The sequence below is a fragment of the Amblyomma mixtum genome, chromosome 5, assembly GCF_055824585.1.
Source record: "Amblyomma mixtum isolate Tamu chromosome 5, ASM5582458v1, whole genome shotgun sequence".
In the NCBI taxonomy this organism is placed as follows: Eukaryota; Metazoa; Arthropoda; class Arachnida; order Ixodida; family Ixodidae; genus Amblyomma; species Amblyomma mixtum.
In genome coordinates, this window is record NC_143016.1 from 80,855,605 (window position 1) to 80,878,497 (window position 22,893).

The window sequence follows — 22,893 nt, forward strand, 5'->3', positions numbered from 1 at the left end:
GGTAAAACAATTCCTTGAGCACTTATGCACTATTTATGCTAGTATTTTGTGGAGAGTTTTGAAGAAAATTTGCTGCGGGAAACTAGCTGAAATGTATGCCATTGGGTTCTCTTGACACCAAGGAATACAATAAGGGTAAAATTGTCTTCCCGCCTATCATAGAACTTAACTTATAGGGTTTTGAAGTTGTCGCTTCAGAAATGAGAAGGAAAGTGTGTGTATTCCTGTTTCTGAAGTGGCAGCTTCAGTACCCTATAACTCAAGTTCTATGAGAGCCAGGATGATAATTTTACCCTTATTGTATTCTTTGGTGTGAACAGAACCCAATGGCATACATTTCAGCGAGTTTCCCGCAGCAAATTTTCTTCAAAACTCTCCGCAAAATACTTGCATAAAAAGTGCATAAGTGCTCAAGGAATAGTTTTACATCAAATTAAATGACATATCTAGAATCAGTGCACAAAAATACATGTGCCCTGATAATTTCATAACTATGACTAAATTAATAAAATTTTCTTTTCAAGACCAGTGTCCCCCCTTAAAAGACACCTGGACACTTTTGCCTCTCCTTTTGTGTGCCTCAATTCTCCAGGTCTCCATCCTGGCTTCCATAACAACAGATTGGTTCATGTTGCACCACCAGGAAATATGATACCCGATGAGCTGGTTGTCTCGTTCAAGAGAAAAAGAGTGCATGCTTACTGGGCAATGACTGCACCCACTGATTGTGTTGTGCCAGGCCTGCCCTCACATTTTTCTGCACACTAACAGCACCAAGCAGTAGAGAAAGACACAGAAGCAAAATTTAATGCACAATCAAAAAAGGATGTCCCAAGCCCCTTTAGAAGCACAAAACTGCCAAAATGCAATTACGCCATTAAACCACATTTTGACAAATTTTATCTGGACAGAAAGAAGTACCCTAGCAGAGTTACACATAAAAGAGAAGACTATTCTATCACAGCGCCTCTTTTTCTTACAGGTTACTACTTGTATATGGGGATGAGAAAAACAGATTAATGTTACAGTAGAATCTCAATGACACAAACACGGTCGATAAGAATTTCGCGATGATACGAATTGGTGAAATTCTCCAACCATAGTGGTGGCGTACAATGTGCAGAATTTTGGATGTTCCGAACACTCTCCATCGCCACAATCGATATGAATGTGCGAGCCCCGACCACACCCTCGACCACTAGTCGAGCAATATGCACCGGCACGTAGCCTCACATCAGAGATGTCGTGATCGCTAGTCGCGTTGTATGCGCCGCGAGTAGTGAGCTGTGGCCACGCGGCCGTAAATAAATTCCATCGGCTATAAACAGATCTGCATAAAGGCATTTCCCATGCTTCTGCGCATGGATCTTGTTAGTTTTGGATGATATGAAATTTCGGATAATATGAATTTTTGAGACCCTAGGAGATCGTACTATCAAGACCTTACTGTACCTGTGAGAGTACTAACTGTGCCATGTGACCTGTTGGCAGCCTGTGAGATGGAGGAGCAAGGACGGCAAGCTCTCACTGGTAGCGAACAGGGCTTACTGACGCAATGAACTAGGGAATGAAGCACCACACAATGTGAGGAATGCAGGGCCAAGAGGGACACAAGTGCTGAACTTCCAACTACTGTATTTACTTGCATAAGAATGGCCTGAGGGGCGAGTTGGTGCACGATGAAATGAACGGCGGTGCAACAAGGATGCTAACAAGAAAGGGGACACCATATGCGCACACTACCAACTTGCTTGCGTAACTTGCTACCAACTTGCTTGCACTACCAACTTACTTGCATAATTTGTGCACTTCTTTTCTGCAAATTACGGGTTCAAAAAGGAGGTGCACGCAAATTACATAATACGTAATAATCTTGCAACCTCCCTCCCTCCCCCCCTTCGTTGCCCAAAAGAAAGTTGACTCCGAATATCAAATGCATACCCCCTCCCGCCCAGTCCCATGCAATGTAGTTCCTTGCAGGAGGGCATGACGACACGTGCGCAGCTCGAAGCAATAAACACGAGCAACAAACACGCAACGATACAATCGCAAAACCAGCAGTCGGAGGCAAACGGAGATAAAAGGCCATCAAACAGCACCCTCACGTGCGGCCCAGCTGACTAGTGGCAAAACGAACAGCACACTGTTTGACAATTTCGGATTCCGGCACAAGCCAGACGTTACTGAAAGTTTGTTCTTGCAACTAACTGTTCGTCCAGGAAAGCGACCGCCAGCGCAAGAGAGCCGGGTGAACGGTGCACAGTCTGTCCCCTCACTACTCGCACCCTTCACAGCTGCACATGGAGACGTGGCCGCACTGATATCAAACCTGCCTTTCAAGCGCCTGTTTGCATGTTGGTTGTCTGGCACAGCAGTGAGCATAAAATATGCGAGGAAAAGTCTGTTTCTTTATAAACCCGGGCAATAAATTAGGGGTGCACAAATTATGTGAGTAAATATGGTATGGCCCTGCATACCTCGTCTTGTTTTCCACAGTAGTACCAGCTCTTGGAGGGAGGTTGTACCAAAACCACACTTTATGTTTACCAAGGCGGGAGGCTTCCACCTTTGCTTTGTTGGTCAGAAGAACGTCACCATGGCAAAAATCGTTCAAGCCGTGCACATAATTCTGTGTGTGCAAATTTTTGTAGAGTTTTGTTCTAGGAATACACTATATGTGCAGCTGATGCATGGCGTTAACAACATGTAAAGTTGTGTTCACTCAGTGAACTTATGGTAACTTAAGAAATGTTTTCCATGGTGGCACAAGTGACGAGCAATAGTCAGCCACTAACTGCCACAGCTTGCATCCTAATATGTCTGTCTACATGATATCCTTGTACAATACCACATACTCCGGTAGTCACTGCAGCAGTTCTAGAAAACGCAGATCCGTTACAACGGCAGAAAAGACAAGTAGTATGGTACCACCCGCAAGTGTTTCACAGAAGCAATGAAATAAAGCGCATGAGATAGAAATAAAAGCAAAAAAAAAAATACATCCCACATTCAGAGGACACTGGCATTTAGCCCAATCAGGTAACCGAATCACCAACGTACCTGCTTTCTGTGGCTTGCTCTTCTGTTTGGGGCCATCCGCCTTGCGAACAGCCAAGTTATGCTGATTCCCCACAGATGCGCCATTCAAGTCTTGAACAGCGCGCTCAACGCTGGCAGCACTCTCCAGCGCTACAAAGCACACGCTGGGCAGAAAAAGAAAAAAAAAAGATAAGCACATACTGACTGAGGGCAGAGAAATGTGTAGTGACCATATGACACAACATGTATTCTCAGCATCAAGTGATGAGAAGACAAGAAAACAAATGCACACAGCAAAACTGAGAAGACCGCAGATGAGGGAAGCCAAACACGAGAGCAAGTGATTTTTACCACGATGGGGCCAAGAGCATTCTTAGAAAGTGATACCGGAGTCCATCTGCATTTTCTCTCCAGTGGCAAATACTGTTTCTGTGTTTTTGCACTGATCCTTCAGTCGTGCTGTTCGAAGCTGCATGTGACACCAATGGTACGTGCAACACAAGGGCAAGAGCCCAAACCAAGGGGCCTGTCTTTTTAGCCTCAGGGAAGAGATACCCTATGCCGTAACTGAAAATTCGCTCGATTAGATCCCCAAATCCAATATTTCAGGCCCTGTTTCCCATTCAAATCCCATTAATTTGAAAATAGTGAGAATAACTTGGTTCTTAAAATTCCGTGAATCTAGGCGTAAATTCCGTTTTTGCCAAATTTTACGCTTTAAATTTTCCAGGAAAAATGCCCTCAACCAAACATCACTGCCTCAGGGAACCCTAAAGGCTTTCACAACACGCTGAGGGGCCCTATATGACTTGGCTTCTAACCTTTCCTGTCTGGCATGCCTGCAAAAAAAAAGGGAGCAGGCAAATGTATGGGCACTAAAACAAAAAATGCACAAGTTAAATTAATTACGAAATTAATTATAAGTTTCAAATTATAAATATATTGGCACCATTGTTACCAATAACCTATAATGCAGTACCCAAATTTCACATATTTGTTCATCTGCTTTAGCAAAACTTCGTTGTCTCAGATGGTAAACTAAAAGATATTCCACCTAATCTTAAACTTTTGGCTTAAAACACATATATCAGGGCCACCGCGCTGGCTCAGTGGCTATGGTGCTCGGCTGCTGGCCCGAAGGACGCGAGTTCGATTCAGGTCGCGGCGGCCGAATTTCTTTGGAGGAGAAATTCTTGAGGCCCGTGTACTGTGTGATGTCAGTGCACGTTAAAGAACCCCAGGTGGTCGAAATTTCCGGAGCCCTCCACTACGGCGTCTCTCACAGCCTTAGTCGCTTTGGGACGTTAAACCCCATAAACCAACCAAACCAAACATATATCAGGCCTAAACCTGAGTAAGCTTCAATAACGAACTAGGTCACAGGCAGTTTTAGCACAAGCAAAAGAAAAGAAAATAGAGCGGCAGATCGACAAAATAATGGCCTTGGTATACTTTCTTTCAGGAAAAACAAAATTTGGCACTATATTAACACACACAGGCAGAGGGTATGCCGAGACCACAAGTGTCTACGTTCTGCATTTGAAACAAATAAAGAAGGGGGCATGCTTTCCACATAACGGATCTCAAGAGTGCAACAAATAAACCGGTGTTACAAAACAAGCTGCCTATTCTACATATTCTATGTATTCTCCTTCTCTCTAATGAGGCAATAAAGCCGTAAATAAAATGTAATTTGCAAGCACTTAACTCGAGCAATGTCCAGTGCATCGTGTGTGATGCAGACAGCACAAATGCAAATAGCTTTCGCTTATGCCAGCAGAAGTGTACCAAATCCTAAAGTACCGCACACCTATCTATGAAAACAGTGTTAAAGTGCCAGCTGCGAAAGATGCAGAGATCCTGCCGAATGATCTCTTCACTCCAAAACCAAAATTAAAGACTTCAATGGGTCTGCTACGTGATTCTCTAACAGTGTTACTTTGAAACTGGTTCCTTATTTGCTGCATTAACCACAGTATATGTGTGCAGTTTGATAGTTCTAAGACGTCCATAAATTAGTGTAATTAGCCCATTTCAATTACCAGGGTGTCTACCAAGTTGACGTTTTCAAATTCCCTGAGTTTTCCAGGTTTTCCCTGAGTGCATTTGTTAAATTCCCTGAGTGACACATTACTTTGTTTTATGCAAAAACAGCCTGACACAAAGCCGCCTGATGGTATCACTCTCCAGTAAGCATGTTAAAAAATAAAAAAAAACGATTTAGTCTTATTTGAATAGTAAGGAGTAGCTTTTACCGTATTTACTCGCATAATAGGCGCACTTTTTTTCCAGAAAATTCGGCTCAAAGTTCGGGGTGCGCCTATTACGCGGGGTAAAATTTCCGGAAATTTTTCGACTCTCAAAATTGAACACACCGCGTAAAGCACTCGTCTAAGGGCCGCACCCCGTTTTCCCGAAGAAAATATTAAAAAAAAAGATCCGTGTAAGGGCCGCACCGAAACTTTCTACGACCCACGCGGGAATAGCCTTCGGAATGTACGCGCCGAGGCCTCTCCGATCGGCTCCGGCCGCGCACACCGGGCGCTTGATCGTGGAGGCCACACACGCGCACAGGAGCTTCCAGACGCCACCCACGGAGGGCGCCCGAGGTAGAGCTGATCTAGAAGCTGATCATCATCATCAACGTTTTCCTCCGCCGCGAGCTTTCGCTATACATATCGCCATCAGCATCTCTAGCTCGCCTTTTTTTTGTTTTTTTGTTGCTGTCAAGTGCCGGGATCTGCGGTAGCGCGATAGTTCATCGTGGTTTATGGCTTTGCCGCGGAGCGTTGCTGTTTTAGGTCGACGGCCAAGCACCTTAACAGCTACACGGCTGGGAGTTTGCTCTCGAACACGGCTAGCGTACGGCAGGTCGGAAAATACGACGTGGCCGAGAAGTGCGGCAGTTGCGACTGCGGCGTCCCTAAATTTTCGTACGCGACTCCAAGCGCCGAGGTTTTCGCGGGCCTAAGTCGGGAACGTTTCCGGCTGGAGATGAAGCTTTCCAAACAGACGTTTAAAGTGAGCATCCCTGAAAACTGTGTGCGGCTGTTCTACGCGATGTCGTTGTACGTGCTGTGGGTCCGCAGCAGGACTAGTAGTCAGTTCAGCAAAAACTTTGTTAAAATAAAGATTGGGGAGCGGGGGGTGGCGAGGTGTCGGCTTGCAATCGTGTAAATACAGTATTGATCACAGTGCCAAGTTCAGGGTGCGCCTTTTATGCGCGGAAATAGAAGCTGAAGCTAGAACAGAGAAGCTGATGCCGAGGCAGAACGGAGTGATGAGTGCGTCATAACAGCGTTGAGGCACCACATCACTTCAGCATTTACGACTTCTAAGTCACGCTGAAAGATATCCTTTGCTGTACGGTCGGGCTGGACGTTCGTCGCCGTAGTTGAAGCACTTGAAGGATGCGCAGAAACAGACGGCACTGGCTCGGCACTGGTCACAACGGTGGCCGGCGGTGTCAAAAATGAGGCTACAGAGGGTGTCCCGGCGCCGGTAATAGCCAGTCGGTGCTTCTTACTTTCAGCGTGACTTGTCACCGCTCGTCTTCCCATGTTGCTGAGCGAAAACTGCTTTCTGCATAGCGCGCAGTACGCTGCGTTCGGGTTACTTTCGACGGGCCTAATCCAGGCTGCAAACTGGCAATGTTTCGCATTTGTCCAGTCCTGGACGAAAGTGCACTTGAAGGCCGTCATGCTTGACACGTCGCACACAGCTTGCCTGCGGCACCACAGCAGTCATTAAAACTAAGTCGGTTCAAAACGGCGCAGCTAAGTACGGACAGACTTCGTTGCTTCGCCAGCGTCGCCAGATCGCGATAAGGCGGGAAACTATTCCCCCTCTCCCAAAGCTGCGCTGCCTGCATCGCGTGTGTGCACCCCCTGCGGCAGAAATGGACGCTTCCATCAGGGAGACGCGCAGGGAGGAAGAGTTCACTCAGAAACACCGGAAAACAAGGGGAGGCCGCTGGCCGTCGAAAAGCGCACGTGCGAACCGTAAGAAGCGTGCGCTCTGTCGTCGGCCACAGCGCCGGAGAAGCACCGGAAAGTACGCTTCAAAATTCGGAGTGCCGCTGGCGCCGCGAAGCTTTTTGGCGCCTTGCTGGGATGCTCCACTTGACGGCAAAACGTTGGAGGCCGGCGCTCGCTGAGGAGAGTACGCGTAACGCCGCAGTGGACAATCTGTGCAATGCCAGTCCGCATCGTTTACACGAGGCAGCATTATCGCGCCTTTAATTCTTTTTATGTAGAAATGCAGCTATTTTTCCCTGATATAAGCACAAATCCCCTGAGTTTTCCCTGAGTTTTTCCAGATTATCCAAATTCCCTGATAATTCCCGGTTTTCACGGTTTTCCCGGTTGGTAGACACCCTGATTACACAGTAACCATTACTTCGAAATTTTCTCCTCACAGCTAGGGCTACGTACCAAAGAACCACTGTTCTACAAGCAGCGTCCCTTTCACACACTGGCCTACACTTAGTCACCACAACAGAAACACTCTAGCAACTTACGGCTTTGGTCCTTTCGTTTTGAGGAAAATGCTGACCACTCCGTACTTTTCAAAGATATCCCTAATTTCGTCCTAAAAAGAAAGCAAAGTATTATTTAATAAATTCACTGTGAAAATAGGCATATAATATAAGCCATGCTAACCTGCTTTAGGAGGCACAGATCTAAGTCTGAAAGAGCAGTGCATTTTGGTTGCATTTAAAAGGCCCCTTTGAAATGATGTGCCTACGCCCCAAATACGACAACAGCAGACTCACTTAGACTGGGGTCTCACACATGTACAACCACTGGCTATTTTTCACAATATTTGAGCGATATAACTGTAGTCCTCCAGCTTAAGATATAAAAACAAGTTTAAGCTCAATACAAAGACACAGATATTTATGTTTCAATGGTGTACGTTGTTAACAGCGATTACTGTTGGCCACAGTGGAGTGAGCAAAAAAAAAACAAAATGCACAAAGAAACAATCTTTTTGTTTTATCTGATGCCTGCATGATGCGTTTGGGAACAACTACTGCACCAAAAATAGGGATGCTTCTGCAGCATTTAAATTAAATGTTCAATCTCGGCACGTTCAGACAGTTTTTGGCTCCAGTGGATAATTATTTAAAACCTGCACTCTAAAAAAAAAAATACCAAAATGACAACAATGACACATATTACAGGCTCACTAGCTCTTATTTAAGTGACAACATATATGCATATTTGGCCCATTTGTGCGGTTAGCTAACATACAACTACAATTACAAAAAAAAAAAACGGCGTGCAACATGACCTTCAGTGACCTTCACCGCACAACAAACTGTCAAAGCTTCCAGTACATGAAAGCAGTGGCTTTCCGGTTTACAGGAATTTTATTACAGTAGCCATCTGGTTTATCAGACTCCAATAATTCGGGCATGCATGATATTTCAGACTTTACTGAGGAACCGTCAGGCACCTTAGAAAAAGCACACATTTGTGACTGATATTTCGAACCTTCAGAGTCCAAAAGCCCGATTTTTTGGACTAAAATAAAAACAGACTCCAGCAATGCAGTGAAGATCGTTTCTGCGAATGAAAGTTCGTTTTCCAACCTCACATAGACGCCAGTGGGCATCGCTGTCGCAAACAATCGGCCCTTCATTATCGTGACCGGTGCCATCTTGGATTTAAACAGAGGCAACCGGATGGATTGGCTTGCTCAGCAACTTGATACTCATTGTTGCCGCTTGAGTTAATGGCATGCCCTTCGTCGCCACCAAGGTGGCCTACAAAGAAGAGCCTCGGATCGTATTGAAAACGTGACAGATTTTGAGGGGGGGGGGAACCCGCTTCTTCCAGCAGGTTCCCCCTCTGGGTCTTTGCGACTGTCATCCTGGAAAGTACAGTTCTCGCTTCGTGTGGTGCGGAGCATGCATCGTGGCTCATCCACGGTGTCAACACGACCACCTAGCACGGTGGTATTGGTTACGTCAGGTGGTGTGGAATAAGGGGGGAAACAGCGAAGTTAGCGATTTTAAAAGCTGGTTTCTCACAGCAAAGTGATTCTTTCTGAAGTTCATGTACTTTTCTGACTGCTCGATTATTCGGACCATTTTTCGCGTCCTGCCAAGTCTGAGAAACCAGTCGGCGACTGTATGTGTCAGCATTTCAAATAAAACAAAATGATGCAGAACATTATTTGTTTAATAAGTTAAGTGCTGAATTCAGAGGAAGAAAAAGTGACAGTGGTCATTATTTAAATAGTGATTTATGATCACTGAATCTGAAAAGGTTTTGAAATATGCAATTATATTACCAGACAAAACTCACAGGGTTAAAACGACAACATTCTTTTATGAAAGCTGTGAAAAGGCAGAAATCTCTAAAGAAGCAGTTTTAGCCTCAAAGTAATACTGATCTGCCAATAGGGGATAGTCAAAATTCCGCAAGTGCGCTTTCCCACATAACTGTGTTGCCCCAAACAAGATGGCCGACTTCGCTATAATGAAACTACGGGGGCTACAGGACAGGCGCTAAAGGTGTGGATAGAATGTAAGAAACGTATTTTGGAAGAATCAAACAAAAAACCAGTCTTTCTTGCTTTGTTTCAGCTGGAAAAGCATGGTCAGCCATCTTGTTTGGGACAACTTTAATTTTGAATATCCCCTATTGCTGTTTCATCTTAACACATTTTACTCCTGTAGCAAGGTTTGTAACCTTTCACTTTATTCTGTGAGCAAAAATATTTCTTGCATGCAGTGACAGGAAACTCGTAAATGATGCATAAAAAGTTATTAGCAAGATGTATTTATACTTTTTTTTTCCCTTTCTGTAGCCAAAATTATGATGTCTATTTATTAAAGAAACTGACACTGTCCACATTTTGTGACGAATAAATCTTGGCACCAAAACTACGCCACTTATTACAAAACTAACGTTCATTCTTTTATGTGGATGCTTTCTCTAACTAGCATGCTTAACAGAAAATAAAAAATAGTAATGCACCAACAAATCCATTTTTATCTGGCATAGTCTACAGGGCACTGGAAACACCTGTTGAAGCAACAAACTTACCTCTGTGACGCCTGCCTTCAAATTTCCCACAAAAACTTCGTTTCGCAACTTAACACTGGGACCTGCAACAGATTTCGCAGTTTTCAACACACTCAGGCTACACCAAAAGTATCCAATAATGTCAATTTCAATTCTTTATTTTTCCAGAATGAAAAGGTACATTCTGGAGAGGTTTATAGGCTAAAAGCTATTAGCAACAGCTTGACAGGGGCCCATGAACCTCTAATTGGCAGACAACAACAAAACGCACATAAACCTAAATTCCCAGCCAATGATGGTGACACTTGCATTTAGTTTTTCGTTTTTTCTAGTGCATAAAAACTCTTTCCAGTGAGAGTGGTATCTCTGCGATCAGAACATGGTAACCTATCGATACAGGTGAAGTTGAATTTGTCCTCACTGTTCCCTTGAAAGGATCACCTTAATTCAAAATACATCACCATCATCATCAGCCTGACTACGCCCACTGCAGGGCAAAGGCCTCTCCCATGTCTCTCCAATTAACCCTGTCCTTTGCCAGTTGCGGCCAACGTATCCCCACAAGCTTCTTAATCTCATCTGCCCACCTAAATTTCTGCCGTCCCCTGCTACGCTTTCCTTCTCTTGGCAACCACTCCGTTACCCTTAAGGACAAGCGATTATCTTGCCTTCGCATTACATGCCCTGCCCAAGCCCACTTCTTCCTCTTAATTTCAACTAGGATGTCATTAACCTGCATTTGTTCCCTCACCCACTCCACCCGCTTCCGATCTCTTAACATTACACCTATCATTTTTCTTTCCATAGCTCGCTGTGTTGTTCAAATTTTACACCAATAAAAAACTTTTCATTCCCTTTCAAGATAAAGTTATCAACAGCAGGCTGTATATTCTTGCAATCACAACATTTTTCCCGCAGAACTGACAAAACTATGAACACAATGCTTTGAGGCAAAATTTCACATACCGTCATGGGGCACCTCATGGGCTTCCTGACGGTTTGAAACACGTTCCAATGGTGGTGGGCCGTCATGGGCTCCTGTCCCGTTTGCTGTGCGCTGTGGCATGAGAGGCCCATTGACAGCTACTGGCAGGCCCCTACCTCTAGCCGGTATCAGGGGAGGGGGAGCATCGCCAGCCATACGAGCGTCTGCCACGCGACAAAGTGGCGGGGGACCGTCCAGGTTCGCTGAGGGGGATGGAGTGTCAGGAATGTGGCTTGGTGCGTGGGATCCACTGTCCCACGAATCACCCGAATCAATACCCTCAGAGGAAAAGTCCTTTCTGTTTTGCCCATTCCTGTCGGGCTGCCTGGCTGAGGAAACGTGGCTTGGCCCAGAAGGTGGATTGTCCCAGGACTCATCCGAATCATCACCCTTGGAAGAAAAGTCCGTTCTGTTTTGCACACTCCTGTTGGGCTGCCTGGTTGAGATACCATGGCTAGGCCCAGATGGTGGGTTATCCCAGGACTCGTCCGAATTGCCGCCCTCAGAAGAACGCTCATTTCTGCTTGATGCATTCCTGTTGGACTGGCTTGTTGGCCCTGGTTTGTTAGGGATGGGGTACAAAAAAAAGCAACACTGAAAACAACTGCCTACACAAAGAACAGCATACCAATTAATTTTTCTTAAAATTCCATACCTCTATTGGTCTTCTGATGTCCTTCAGCAATGCACACAAAAGAAGCAAATTTTTAACATACATTGCAGACCAGAAGAAACACCAACAAACTAAGTCAGTGAAAAATCTAGACCATACAACACAAATGGTTCCCTAGTGTTAGCAACAGTAATTTCTTTACGGGCCTCTTTGATGGGGCCTCAAAGCCATTAATAACTGTCTACCAATAACCTTCTGATAAGCTCCCGAACAACATAAGGCAAGCCCGTTGTTGTACTACAACACCACTAATTCTCCTACTGCCTTCAGCTTCACTGGAGTCATCAGGTGTACTCCCTGTGTCTCCTTAGTAAGGAACATACCTGACCTCTGCTGAATGGTCACAAGGTTAGAAGGAAAAATCATGAGAGAACTGTTTTTAATAGGGTAACCCATCAGCTCCAAATCCTTTTTGCAGCTCACTTCTGTCTGATTACGCTTTTCATCTTCAAGATGGGCTCAACCTTATCTTCATAGGGCATGACTCTGTGGTAGTCAAGCACATAATGTAGAATGTGAGCTGTGCCCAATGCTAATAACGTTGCCGACCGATTTTTCTAACTCGGCAAGACCTGGAAACTGGTCTGAATAATCAGGCAGTCCAAAATATCTGTGAGCTTAAAGGTGGTGGTGTCTTAGCCGCGACGGACGCTGTAGCTGTCCTGTTTTCAAAGCAATCATTTGCTCTTTTCAAGCCACCTCGATAGCAATGAAGAGCGTGCCATTATATGTAGTGCCATTATCAGGAGTGGCAATGATGAACAGGCAGCCACGCCTATCCAAGCAAGTCCGTCCCATTGACTCCGTTCAAATCCAAAATGGTGCCTTTCACGGTGCCACAGAACCGGCTGGTTTCAACACCGATTCTCATTCGCTGCTAAATTAGGCCTAAAAAAAAAATTGCGGACGAGAAATGATTTTTTAGTAGTTCTGGCATCTGTTTTAGTCTAAAAAATAGAACTTTTGGACTCTGCAGAGCCCGAAATATCAGTCATGAATGTGTGTACAGCTGGCCAAATCTTTAGTTCGCGTGCGTGACGGCCGCATCTTCCGTGCTCCTGCAGCTGATGATGGCGCAAACTTGCTAAGATATCAAATCTAAGCACAGGCTCACTAAACCCCTGCTTAATATTGAGCTTTCCCCAAATTTGCTTCGTCGCAAAGCGCACGAGTGCAGAAAAAGCGGCCATCGTGCACGCCAGCTAAAGATTTGGCCGGCTGTACATTCCTTTGAGGTGCGTTACTATGAGATGCCTCAAAGAAGTCTGCAATGTCACGCAAGTCTGAGTTATTGGGGTCCGAAAAATCGGTCGGCTACTGTAATTCAGCTCGTACAACCCAAGCATAGCTCTAAAAGCTTTTGTACAAAATCCAAACGGAACAGTTTCGAGCCCACAAAGCACTGAAACCTAGCAACATTCGCAAATGGTTCAATGTGCACTCACCACTTTTCTGCCCCGAGTGCTGTACACTGATCCTCCTCCCCAGGAAGAGATGGTCGTTCATCTCGCTCACAGCAGCTGCAACTGCCTGCTGGTCGCGCAGAGTCAGGAAGCCAAACCTGTTTTGAGAGTTATTTCGTGACACAAGCACAAAAGGCTGCTGCAAAGTGCAAATAAGTACAGAAGGAGGAGGGCATACAAGCAGGACCAAAGCATTTGGCTGGATATGAGCCTTCTTTTATTAAAATTTGGATTACTATTCCACCCAAAGAATATTCAAACAGCAATCCCCATCAATAGCAGGTAGAGTGACGCTTCTAAAATAAAGCAGGAACCTGACCCTACTGCAGTCCAACCCGCCGCGGTGGATCAGTGGATACGGCGCTCGGCTGCTGGCCCGAAAGACACGGGTTTTATCCCGGCCGCGGCAGCCGAATTTCGATGAAGGCGAAATTCTAGAGGCCCGTGTGCTGTGCGATGTCAGTGCATGTTAAAGAACCCCAGGTGGTCGAAATTCCCGGAGCCTTTCACTACGGCGTCCCTCATAGCCTGAGTTGCTTCGGGACGTTAAATCCCAATGAACCAATGAACCGAACAACTGCAGTCCAATCATCTAATGGAGAGGGGAGTTTGAGGTTCAGGAATTAGAGATCAGACAACACAGGGCAAGACGAGACTTACGGTTTTTTGTTGTCTGGCTTTTTGAGCACAACCTTTTCTGGTCCATATTTCTCAAAGAGCCTAAGAATGTGGTCCTGCAAAGATAATGAGACATATAAGGTCATTCCCACTGGCCCTCGCTGTGAAAGCTCACAATACTAATCAAGAATGCTTTAGACCAAAGTTCTATAGCAAATACCCTGTACTTATTTTATGACAGCAGGCTCCATTGCATTCAATTTTCAGCGAAACTTCTCAAATTTAACACATTTTCGCTACACCAAAAGCTATGAGGCATGGTGAAGTGCAGAGTACGGCACTTTAATAAACTGGAGGTTTTTAACACGCCTCATACCAACACAAAGGAAGATTCTTGCACCGTGGCCTGTGGCCAAGTACAAATGGCAGAACAAAGCCACAGCAGACACATATATGGGAAACAGTGCAAAAGAAATATGATAATTACTGTCAGACTGACCTCCTCAACTTGGTTCGGCAAATTTGCCAAGAACACTTCCTTCTGTTTGTCTCTAGTTTCACCACCTCCATCCCTGGAACCTAATAAAAGACAATAAAAATCAAAGCACTGCGCAGGACAGAACAAGAAGCACAGCAGTAAAGATGTAAAGAATGAGACGCTTGTGTTATGCCGCACCTCTTGTGTGCTTGTATTCCTCGCTTCGAAAAACAAGGCACAGCTGAGCCTGCCTTTGTAAGTTTGCAAGTTTTCATGATTTTGCCTGTTTTGAGCCCAATCGAGCTAATGTGATAAACCAAATGTACAATGAACAGCCCATGATGTAAGTTTTTTTTTTTCATAACAAACTCTATCGCGATAAACCAAGAGATGTACAAACACTGTTTGGCTGATGGCTCCAAAGGCTAGTGATTGGTCGAATTCAAAAATTACTCGCAGGTTCAACTGCAGAGGGTGGAAGGCCCAACAATTAATGAAGGTGCACACAATAGGACTACTGCACTAGTGCATGCTTACAAAACACACACAACAAAATGCAAGTAAATTATAGACTCACACGCATTAGGTATGTTGTACCAAAAAAAATTCATTGAAGCACATAAAACAACACTCTTGTCATACAGTCATTTCAAATGCCCTCGAACCCATAGTCTATCGACTCAAATTCCACTTGAGGTGCTGCTACACGAACGGCTCCGATGGACATCAAGACGGTAGTCGATCTCTATCAAGTCAATGGAGCGGCATGGAACTCTATTGAAATTTTGAGGACCTTCGTGTGGCAGCTGCGTGCACTCTCAGATGCAAAACACTTACACCATTGCGCTGGGGAATAAAATCGGAGCACTATCACCTCTGAAAAATATAAGACTTCAAAACAAAACTTATTTTGCAGAAAAAAAAAGACAGGCTGGGCGAAAAAACTGCACCATGTATATCACCCATGTTGCCAACGATACAAAAACAACCAACACTAGCTTCCTCAAAAGTGCATGAATGCAACTACAGCTTGTACCAGACAACGAAGATCACTTCATGAGGAATTGATATTCCTGTAATCAATAAACGTTTCGTTTTTAACCTCTTCAGTTAAACTTGCTGCTCAATTACTAGTACTATGTCGGGCGATAACAGCGGCATCACAACACCATGGTGTAAGATGATGAAATCTCTCTACAGTGATTGAGTCTACCATGTAGCAGCATCCCAACTCCTTTGAGTTCAATAGCGATTGAGAATTTCAAAAGCTCTTTACTCAATAGCCTCTGAAAGTGCCCATATGAAAGGACTATAACGCTGTTAAATAAAAAATTTTAGATGTATCAAAAGGGAATCCACAACGCAAGAGTTTCAGGCAGAATTTCATTAGACTTGCATTGCAATTTACAGGTCAGTATGAAATTTTTTACCTAGATCGGCAATTCATTCTGATCAGCAGTGTGTATATGGCAATTCACTGCCATATACACACTGCTACATTCAGAAAAGTTGAAATTTCCATTAGACGCTTGCCTAGTACTATGAGAAGGTAGGGTAAAGAGGCTTAATGAAAGGACAGAATTAGCAGTTATTACATTATTATCAAAAGCAAAATTTTACCGCTGTGCTTGGATAGGAAATATAGTACATGATTAGCATCAAGAAATGAGCAAAATTAGGAAAGTCACAGAGGTCAATGCTTGTTTCTGGACGAAAAGTAAAGGCAACAAGTAAACTTTATATATCTATCCCCAAGAGACACAACAGTAACTGATATGTGAATGGCAGAACAAGAACTAGAAGGAACACTGCATATCTAAGGAAAATAACATGTAGACCTAATGAGTGTGCGGCATCCGAAAGCTAAATATTTTTATATGTTGTTAATTTGCTCTTTCCAATGTAAACAGAAATTAAAAATAACCCCTAAGTATTTTAATGAAGAAACTAGCTCAACAAGCTACCTAGAGTGAGTGTAACTGAACTGATAGTTGTCTTGAGCCTAAAATCAAAAACGACATATTTAGTTTTGCCTATGTTCAATGTTAGGCAGCTTTCTAAGAACCAGAAAGATAGGATTGTCCGTTCCCTCATTATTGTAGTGACTATTTGAGCAGCATCACATGCATATGCTAGCAATTGGGAAGACTGAAGTACCTGTGGATGATTATTGAATTAAAGTAAAAATGATATGAAACCCATAACAGAACCATGCAGTACACCACGCTATGTTTTTGACATCTGATATGCAATCATTGATAAGTACTTTTTGCTCCCGACAGAACAAACAGACATTAAAAAATTTAAATAGTTTCTGCAGCAATATAGGAAGATGAACCATGTCAAATACCTTTTTAATACCTAAGGAAACAATGATGGCTATTTTATTTTGATGCATGGTGGAATTAATGGCTCCTGATAAAGTAAATAAAGCTGTAGAAGTTTATCTACTTCCAAGAAAGCCATGCTGCTAAGGTGTAATAGTATTACTCATTTCAAAAAATTTTTTAGCCTGCTGCACAATTAGCTTTTCGCAGTGAGTGTTAAGCACCTCCAGTACCGATATTGCCCTGTAATTACCAGGTTGGTTTGGATCTCTTGCTTTGTATATGGAGCCGCTTTAGAAACTCTTAATATATCTGGGTAACAATTATTATCTAGGCAGTGACTGAAAAAGTGGCACAAGTGAGGAAAGAGGATATCAGTGTTATCTTGGATTACCCTTCTCTGAATGCCAACATGAACAACTAAGTCAAGCCCACTTATAACAATATTCAAGTGCCATGGAAATACCATTGTTATAACCAATAATTGTTATAACATGGTTGTGCCGAAAAAAAAGAAAGGATGACAAACTTCAGAGCATTTATTGACAGTAAATACCCAGAGGGGTTTGATTGTTCTAATGCCTGTAAAAGCTCGTTAAATCGAACTTCAGGGAACCGGAACAATGTTCACCGTTCACCGATAACCAAAGCACCGCCATCACTGCGCCACCGGGAGCTTTGCGCACCTCCACATCACAGGAATCAAGCCGGCTTTTTGGAAGCTATTCTTATGGGAAATTCAAGAAGCATGCAGAACCAAGGGTGCAGTGATAGCTGACAAGAGAAAAACCACGCTGGCTGCATGCACGTGCGCTGCACTGACTGATTAGGGGTACGCATGGCGTGCGTAGCCAATGCAGCAATGCAGCAGCTCTCCTGATGCGATGACGCCTGCCTCTTTTGCTTTCGTGGCGTTGCTGCGCCAGCTTAGTCCATTGGTCGGCCCCACACATGCACGCTTTTGTGTTGTAAGCATGGTTTTGCTGGTGTGGTTGTAGCATTTCTTTTCTTTTTCTGTAATGGTTGACACTCAATTACCAGATTTAATTGTTATAACCAATAATGTGCCTTGACAGCATTGCTATAAGCAGTTTATTTTACCATAGAACACATGGCAAAGCTGATGGTGCCATGACCGACCATTGTTATATCCGATATATTGTTATAACCAGTATTGTTATAAGTGGACTTGACTACTTTGTTTACTGCCATCTTACTTAATGGAGGTCTCAGTGGTAATATCATGCAAACAGAAGTTGTTACAGACAGCTTTTGGTACAGATGAGGCATTTAACTGCAATGGGAATTGACTGGTAAGGCTAGAATCAATGTTAATAAAGTAATCGTTGAAATCACTAACAACTTGTGGGAGAAGATTATTGTGAGTGACTTGTTTTTGTTGATTTATTTCAGTCACATTTCTAACTACGTGTTATAGTTGTTTCACGCCCCTTTGTTATGCATAACCTGTTTTGTATAATGCAATTTTCTAATGACTGCTACTGTATCATGCTGACAACGAAAAGAGCTTGCATAGGCAGGGAAATCGGCAAAGTGCAAGACTAGTGGTGACCCTCGAGAATTCTGACAACAGAGCCTGATCAAGTTAACTCATCTCTGGCCATCACTGTCTCAGTGCTTTTAAGTGCAAAACTACTTCTACAGGAAGCACTGCCTCAACAGGAAAACAGTGCAACGCGGTGTGTTAAGATAAGAGATATCCAAGCGTCGCTCACTTCAAATGCTGCAGTTAGCCTATGTGAAGCTAACATGCACACAAACTATACTTCAGAAATGCAAACCAGGCAGTTCTCAATGTTTGTGCTCTTTCCAAATAGCGAGGCTGCCATTAGCGCAGGGCTTCATGGAAAACAATGTGATGGTGATATCTGTTGATAAATATTGGAACAAAGGACCACGTGATTAGCAACAAAAGTGGTTTTGTTTTGTTTACTATCTGACTGGTGAGAGATAAACCATTCTGATTAGCATGAGGGACGAAGTTGCAAAAAATGATGCAACACCACCAGTGTTTCATGTGGGTGTTAAGGGCAGAAATCAGGGACTTCCTTTACGATTTTCTCATCAACATATTCACCTTTTCATACATAAAAAATTCTGGCAGTCCGAATGGTGACCTATCACTCTAATCCAACTTCTCATTTCCATTGACTTTCCCTTAAGTCTCCCTTTATTTTTATTTATTTAACTGCTTTCTCCTTGTGCATACACCTTTCTATGGCTACGACAGCAGTGCAAACATTGTTTACAAATACATTACTTGTCTGTACACGAGGAAAAACTCCGTTCTCTAGCAAGACACAACAGCTTCATGCTTGTTTTAAGTGACAGATCCATGATAGATCATTCGAACTTTCGCACACAGACCTTTCCTGTAGTGCATTTCCTGCCTGTCAGTCTGCCGGTACACACCTTTTTTCGTGCTCATGTAGTCGAGCATTAATGCACCAGCCAGTTTGGACTAAGTAATTATTTCCACACAACAGTACCTTATAAACAATGCTTTTGCAGCAAGCAATATACATCTCGTGATTACTGGTGCACTTTGTTCTGGTCTTCACAACAGCACAGGTTTGCCCAATAAGAGTGCACGACTTCTCTGAGCTTAAGAAAACAATGCATACATTAGTATGATGACAATGTTCTTTATACCCGTGCCACACGGGCAGATTTAATGCCATTAAGGGCTTACTGCCTTAAGTTTTAATGGCATTCGTGCGGTGCCACACGCGTAAATTTAATGGCATTAGCCTTACTGCCATTCGCGACCTACTGAGTTCGCCACAATTCATTCGGCCATCCAATGCGTACTCTCGTTCCCATTCCACACGCAGAAAAGCATGCAGCTTTGTTAGTAACAAATTCCTAACCAGTAGGAAATGTTAATTCTTAACATGAGGCATCTATATACCGCATTTTCGATGCGAAGAGCGCCATTTTCACCAGCCTTATTGACAGGTACTCTCGACTTGTGTGCTGACATGCGAGTTTATGGCTACTTTTTCGACTTGTAAAACAGGAACAGCCGTATTTTCTGGAAAATCGTTTTTACATAACATTTGAACAAAATTCCCGATGTATTGTGCTAATTAGCAATGTTTATATTCAGATGGAACTTTTGTCTACCTTGCAAGCGTTATCGTCATCGCCACTTTCGATAATGGCATTAAATGTGGACGTGTAGCACCAACTCCGAAAATAATGGCATTAACAAACTTAAGGCCTTAAGCATTTACTGCCATTTCTTGTGCGCGTGTGGCACGGGTATTAGAATGCGTCCCCTCCCTTTGTCCTTGTTCTTTCTTTCTGTTCCACGCTACTTTCCGTTGTCACTGGAGAGCAAATGAGCTCAACTCGGAACACATACCTTCGCCACGGTCCCGAGAGGCTGCTGATGCAGAGTTTGAAACGCCACCCCCTTCAGGCCGGGAACATGCAACCTTGACAGTTATAGGGTGGTTGTTAAGCATGAACGACCCCTGCAGAGCCTCTTGCGCTTCCGCTTCCGTTGAAAAGGTGACAAAGCAATGGCTGCAGATAATTGGAGAAATACACCTGTTAATCAAAGGTGCAACATTGTCCAGAGAAGCACTGGCTAATGTGCATTGTGCATATACAAGGAACCAAAATTGTCACTTGATGACTCTGCTATGCACTTGTAACCTGCTTAACTACATAAAGGCGTACTGTGAAATCCTACGACAAAATGCATGCAGATCTTTACAACCAGAAAACTTATGACACATGTAACCCTTCCACCATAATGGAGAAATGATTCACATTTCATGACAGTAAAAAAAAAATTATAAAAATGGCTCATCCTAGAAACTAGCGTTTCTAATAATCAGTGCACATAGTTTTGAAACAAAGCGCTGTAGTTAGCAAAAAAAAAAAAAAAAACACTGCTACTGCAATGACGAATGAAACAGCACGCTTGACCCACTTACGCTCTTTTCTCGCCTTCGAATCGCAGGTTCATGCTCTCAACGGTTAAATTTTCGAAAGCCCGGCGAACGTCATCCTGCATGAAACCGCAAACAGTCAAGCGACCGTTAGCTTCGGGAAAGGTAATCACAAAAATAAACCAACAGTGCAGGAATGGGCACCTCTGTGGCTTCAGCGCCGACGTTCCCAACAAATACTTTCCGCTTGTCGGCCTGATCTGACCTTCCGCCTCTCTGCTGCCTCTGGTCTGCAGGAGAAAACAAAGCAGTGCGAACAAACTCCGCTTTGTTGAGGAATACAAAAGGCGCGACGCAACAGAAACACGTCACTCACCGCCCCATCCACCACGGCTGGCTCCCTTCCCTCCGTCCGGCTTCTGCATCTTCAATGAACAGGCAACAGTCTCTCTTTCGCTACGAAGTCAACAAATGAGGCTTTGGTAGTCTGTCGTGGTAGTCTGTCGATGCAGATGACAAGTGACACAAGCACAAAGGATAACGGCAACGCTCAGTGATAGTGACAGGTAACAACACACGACTGGTTTGGCATATGCTCTGCCTAACTGCGTCGAACCATTTTACGCACCTTCAAAATGCAGACACAGCGCGCATATATGTAAAAATAACGTTGCTGCCGCTGTCAACAATCAACCTCAACCACAGCCATGTGCGGCCATGTGCGAGGGAAAAATAAAAATGTATTCAGTGTTACCAGACGTGTATCTGGTCGCCGCCGCATATGACGCGGTTGGCCAGAGGCGTTTGTGGCCTCAGCGGCGTGGAGACTTGCGTCTACTTTGTTAACCTATAAAGCTCCACTGTCTCCTTTGTGATGGAGTAGTAAACCTCTTTCAACGCTCATTTTCATGAGGTGGTGGATTTGAGGATAATTTCGAAAAGGGTGATTCATAGACGCAAGAACCTAAAACATAGATACCGATGTCTTATCAGAATCATCGTATGAAGCGCTATCCACGTTACTGATACCCGAAGATCCAAAGGCCTTGCTCGTTTAAAATCGTCTCTGCGATGTTTAACATTTTCGCTACAGTATTCTAGTTCACTATAATTTTCGCAGTCTACAATAAGGCCTAAGCCGGTCTTACATAGGCGCTGGTACATGGAGTGCTCCTCCGCAGGAGATTGGTAATGTACGCGGCAAAATATTTATAACAAATTAGGAAAAAAGTTCTTAATATATGTAAAAAAATCAGTAAAGACTGCTTACGTGCTGTGAAGCCGAGTAGAGCGATTTTTTAGAGCGACAGCTACTACATGTCTGCCAAGGTCAATCTTGATGCGCGTTCCATCGGAGCTTTTCGGCGCGCGCGTCCTGCGCACTTGGGGGCCCACGCGTCGGCCAGAGCAGGTCTGCGCATGAGCGGCGCGTCGGCCGCCTCCGAGCGCGTCTACGACGCTCGTATCCATTCTTTCCTCCATGCTCGTATCCGACAGTGTCAGATATCGGCGCCTGCGCACGGGCTTCTAGCGCCCGCGTCAGAAGCGGGGTCCGGTTTTCAACAATCGGAGGAGCGCGGGGCTCTCGGCGACTCTTTTCTTCATGGCTTAAAGCTCTTTCTTCTTCTTCTTGAGGTTCTTGATGATTATGAATTAGAAAAGGGGAACACGGCGCGTTCAACTGTCTCCTCTGAGAGGGAATCACCGCCGTTGCGCCGTGTTTGGGGAAGTTGGAATGAAAGGATAGTGATGAGAAGGGTCTAGTTGAACTGAAAGCTCTTTCAGGGTCCCTCAAATTTTCTTGGAATCCTTGCAGCTCCCCAACCATCTTTTGTTCACGGCTTGACATTTTTTCAGTCAGAGATGCATTCCTCTTTTCGACGCTCGTCGCAGCGCGTGCTGGGCGCACAGGCGCTCCGCACGCTCACTGTGGACGTGTTGTTGTTGTTGTTGTGACTGAGAGAAGGATGAAAAGGAAATTGCACGGGCCTGCTACTGGCTCGAGCCAAGCCACCACCGCTGCCACGTGCAGATAGAGGAGAGTTAAAAGATAAGAGGAAGGTGGGAGAGGAAAGGAAAGACGCGCGTCGCAGCAACAACTGCGTCCGCCGGAGCGGACGCTGCTCAAAAAACAGATACGCGGCCGAAGCCGCGCTCGCCGAAGCGAGAACAGATTGTGGACGTGCTCATGAGTTGGGGCTTTAAAGCCCCGGAGCGCAGGCAAACCACATGATTCGCCAAGCAGAGGTGCACCTGCGCGCGCTCACCGCTCCGCCGCTGTGATACCACGTGATTAGGAGAGGGCAGGCTGTGACAGACCACTATTACAGCCAGCTTTGCCGTTATGATA

At 44.4% G+C, this 22,893-nt stretch overlaps 1 protein-coding gene across 6 annotated transcripts in view; it reads right to left on the minus strand.

Annotated features, from left to right (window-relative positions):
* LOC149342794 (uncharacterized) overlaps window positions 1-22,388 on the minus strand; it is a 38,927-nt gene extending 16,539 nt beyond the window's left edge. The window contains exons 1-12 of one of the 6 annotated variants that reach the window (XM_089545255.1): window positions 21,814-22,388; window positions 20,920-20,999; window positions 20,748-20,833; window positions 20,589-20,662; window positions 20,009-20,172; window positions 14,315-14,394; window positions 13,858-13,931; window positions 13,180-13,295; window positions 11,043-11,618; window positions 10,098-10,159; window positions 7,559-7,629; window positions 3,061-3,203 (exon numbers count right to left, since the gene is read on the minus strand). In XM_089545255.1, coding sequence (XP_089401381.1) covers window positions 3,061-3,203; window positions 7,559-7,629; window positions 10,098-10,159; window positions 11,043-11,618; window positions 13,180-13,295; window positions 13,858-13,931; window positions 14,315-14,394; window positions 20,009-20,172; window positions 20,589-20,662; window positions 20,748-20,833; window positions 20,920-20,999; window positions 21,814-22,025 — 1,738 coding nt within the window. In that variant the 5' untranslated portion in view covers window positions 22,026-22,388. Of the gene's footprint in view, window positions 1-3,060; window positions 3,204-7,558; window positions 7,630-10,097; window positions 10,160-11,042; window positions 11,619-13,179; window positions 13,296-13,857; window positions 13,932-14,314; window positions 14,395-20,008; window positions 20,173-20,588; window positions 20,663-20,747; window positions 20,834-20,919; window positions 21,044-21,171; window positions 21,298-21,813 lie in introns of those variants that run through there. The other 5 variants (XM_089545253.1, XM_089545254.1, XM_089545256.1 and 2 more) reach the window with 5 other exon arrangements.
* Between the last annotated feature and the right edge of the window lie 505 nt (window positions 22,389-22,893).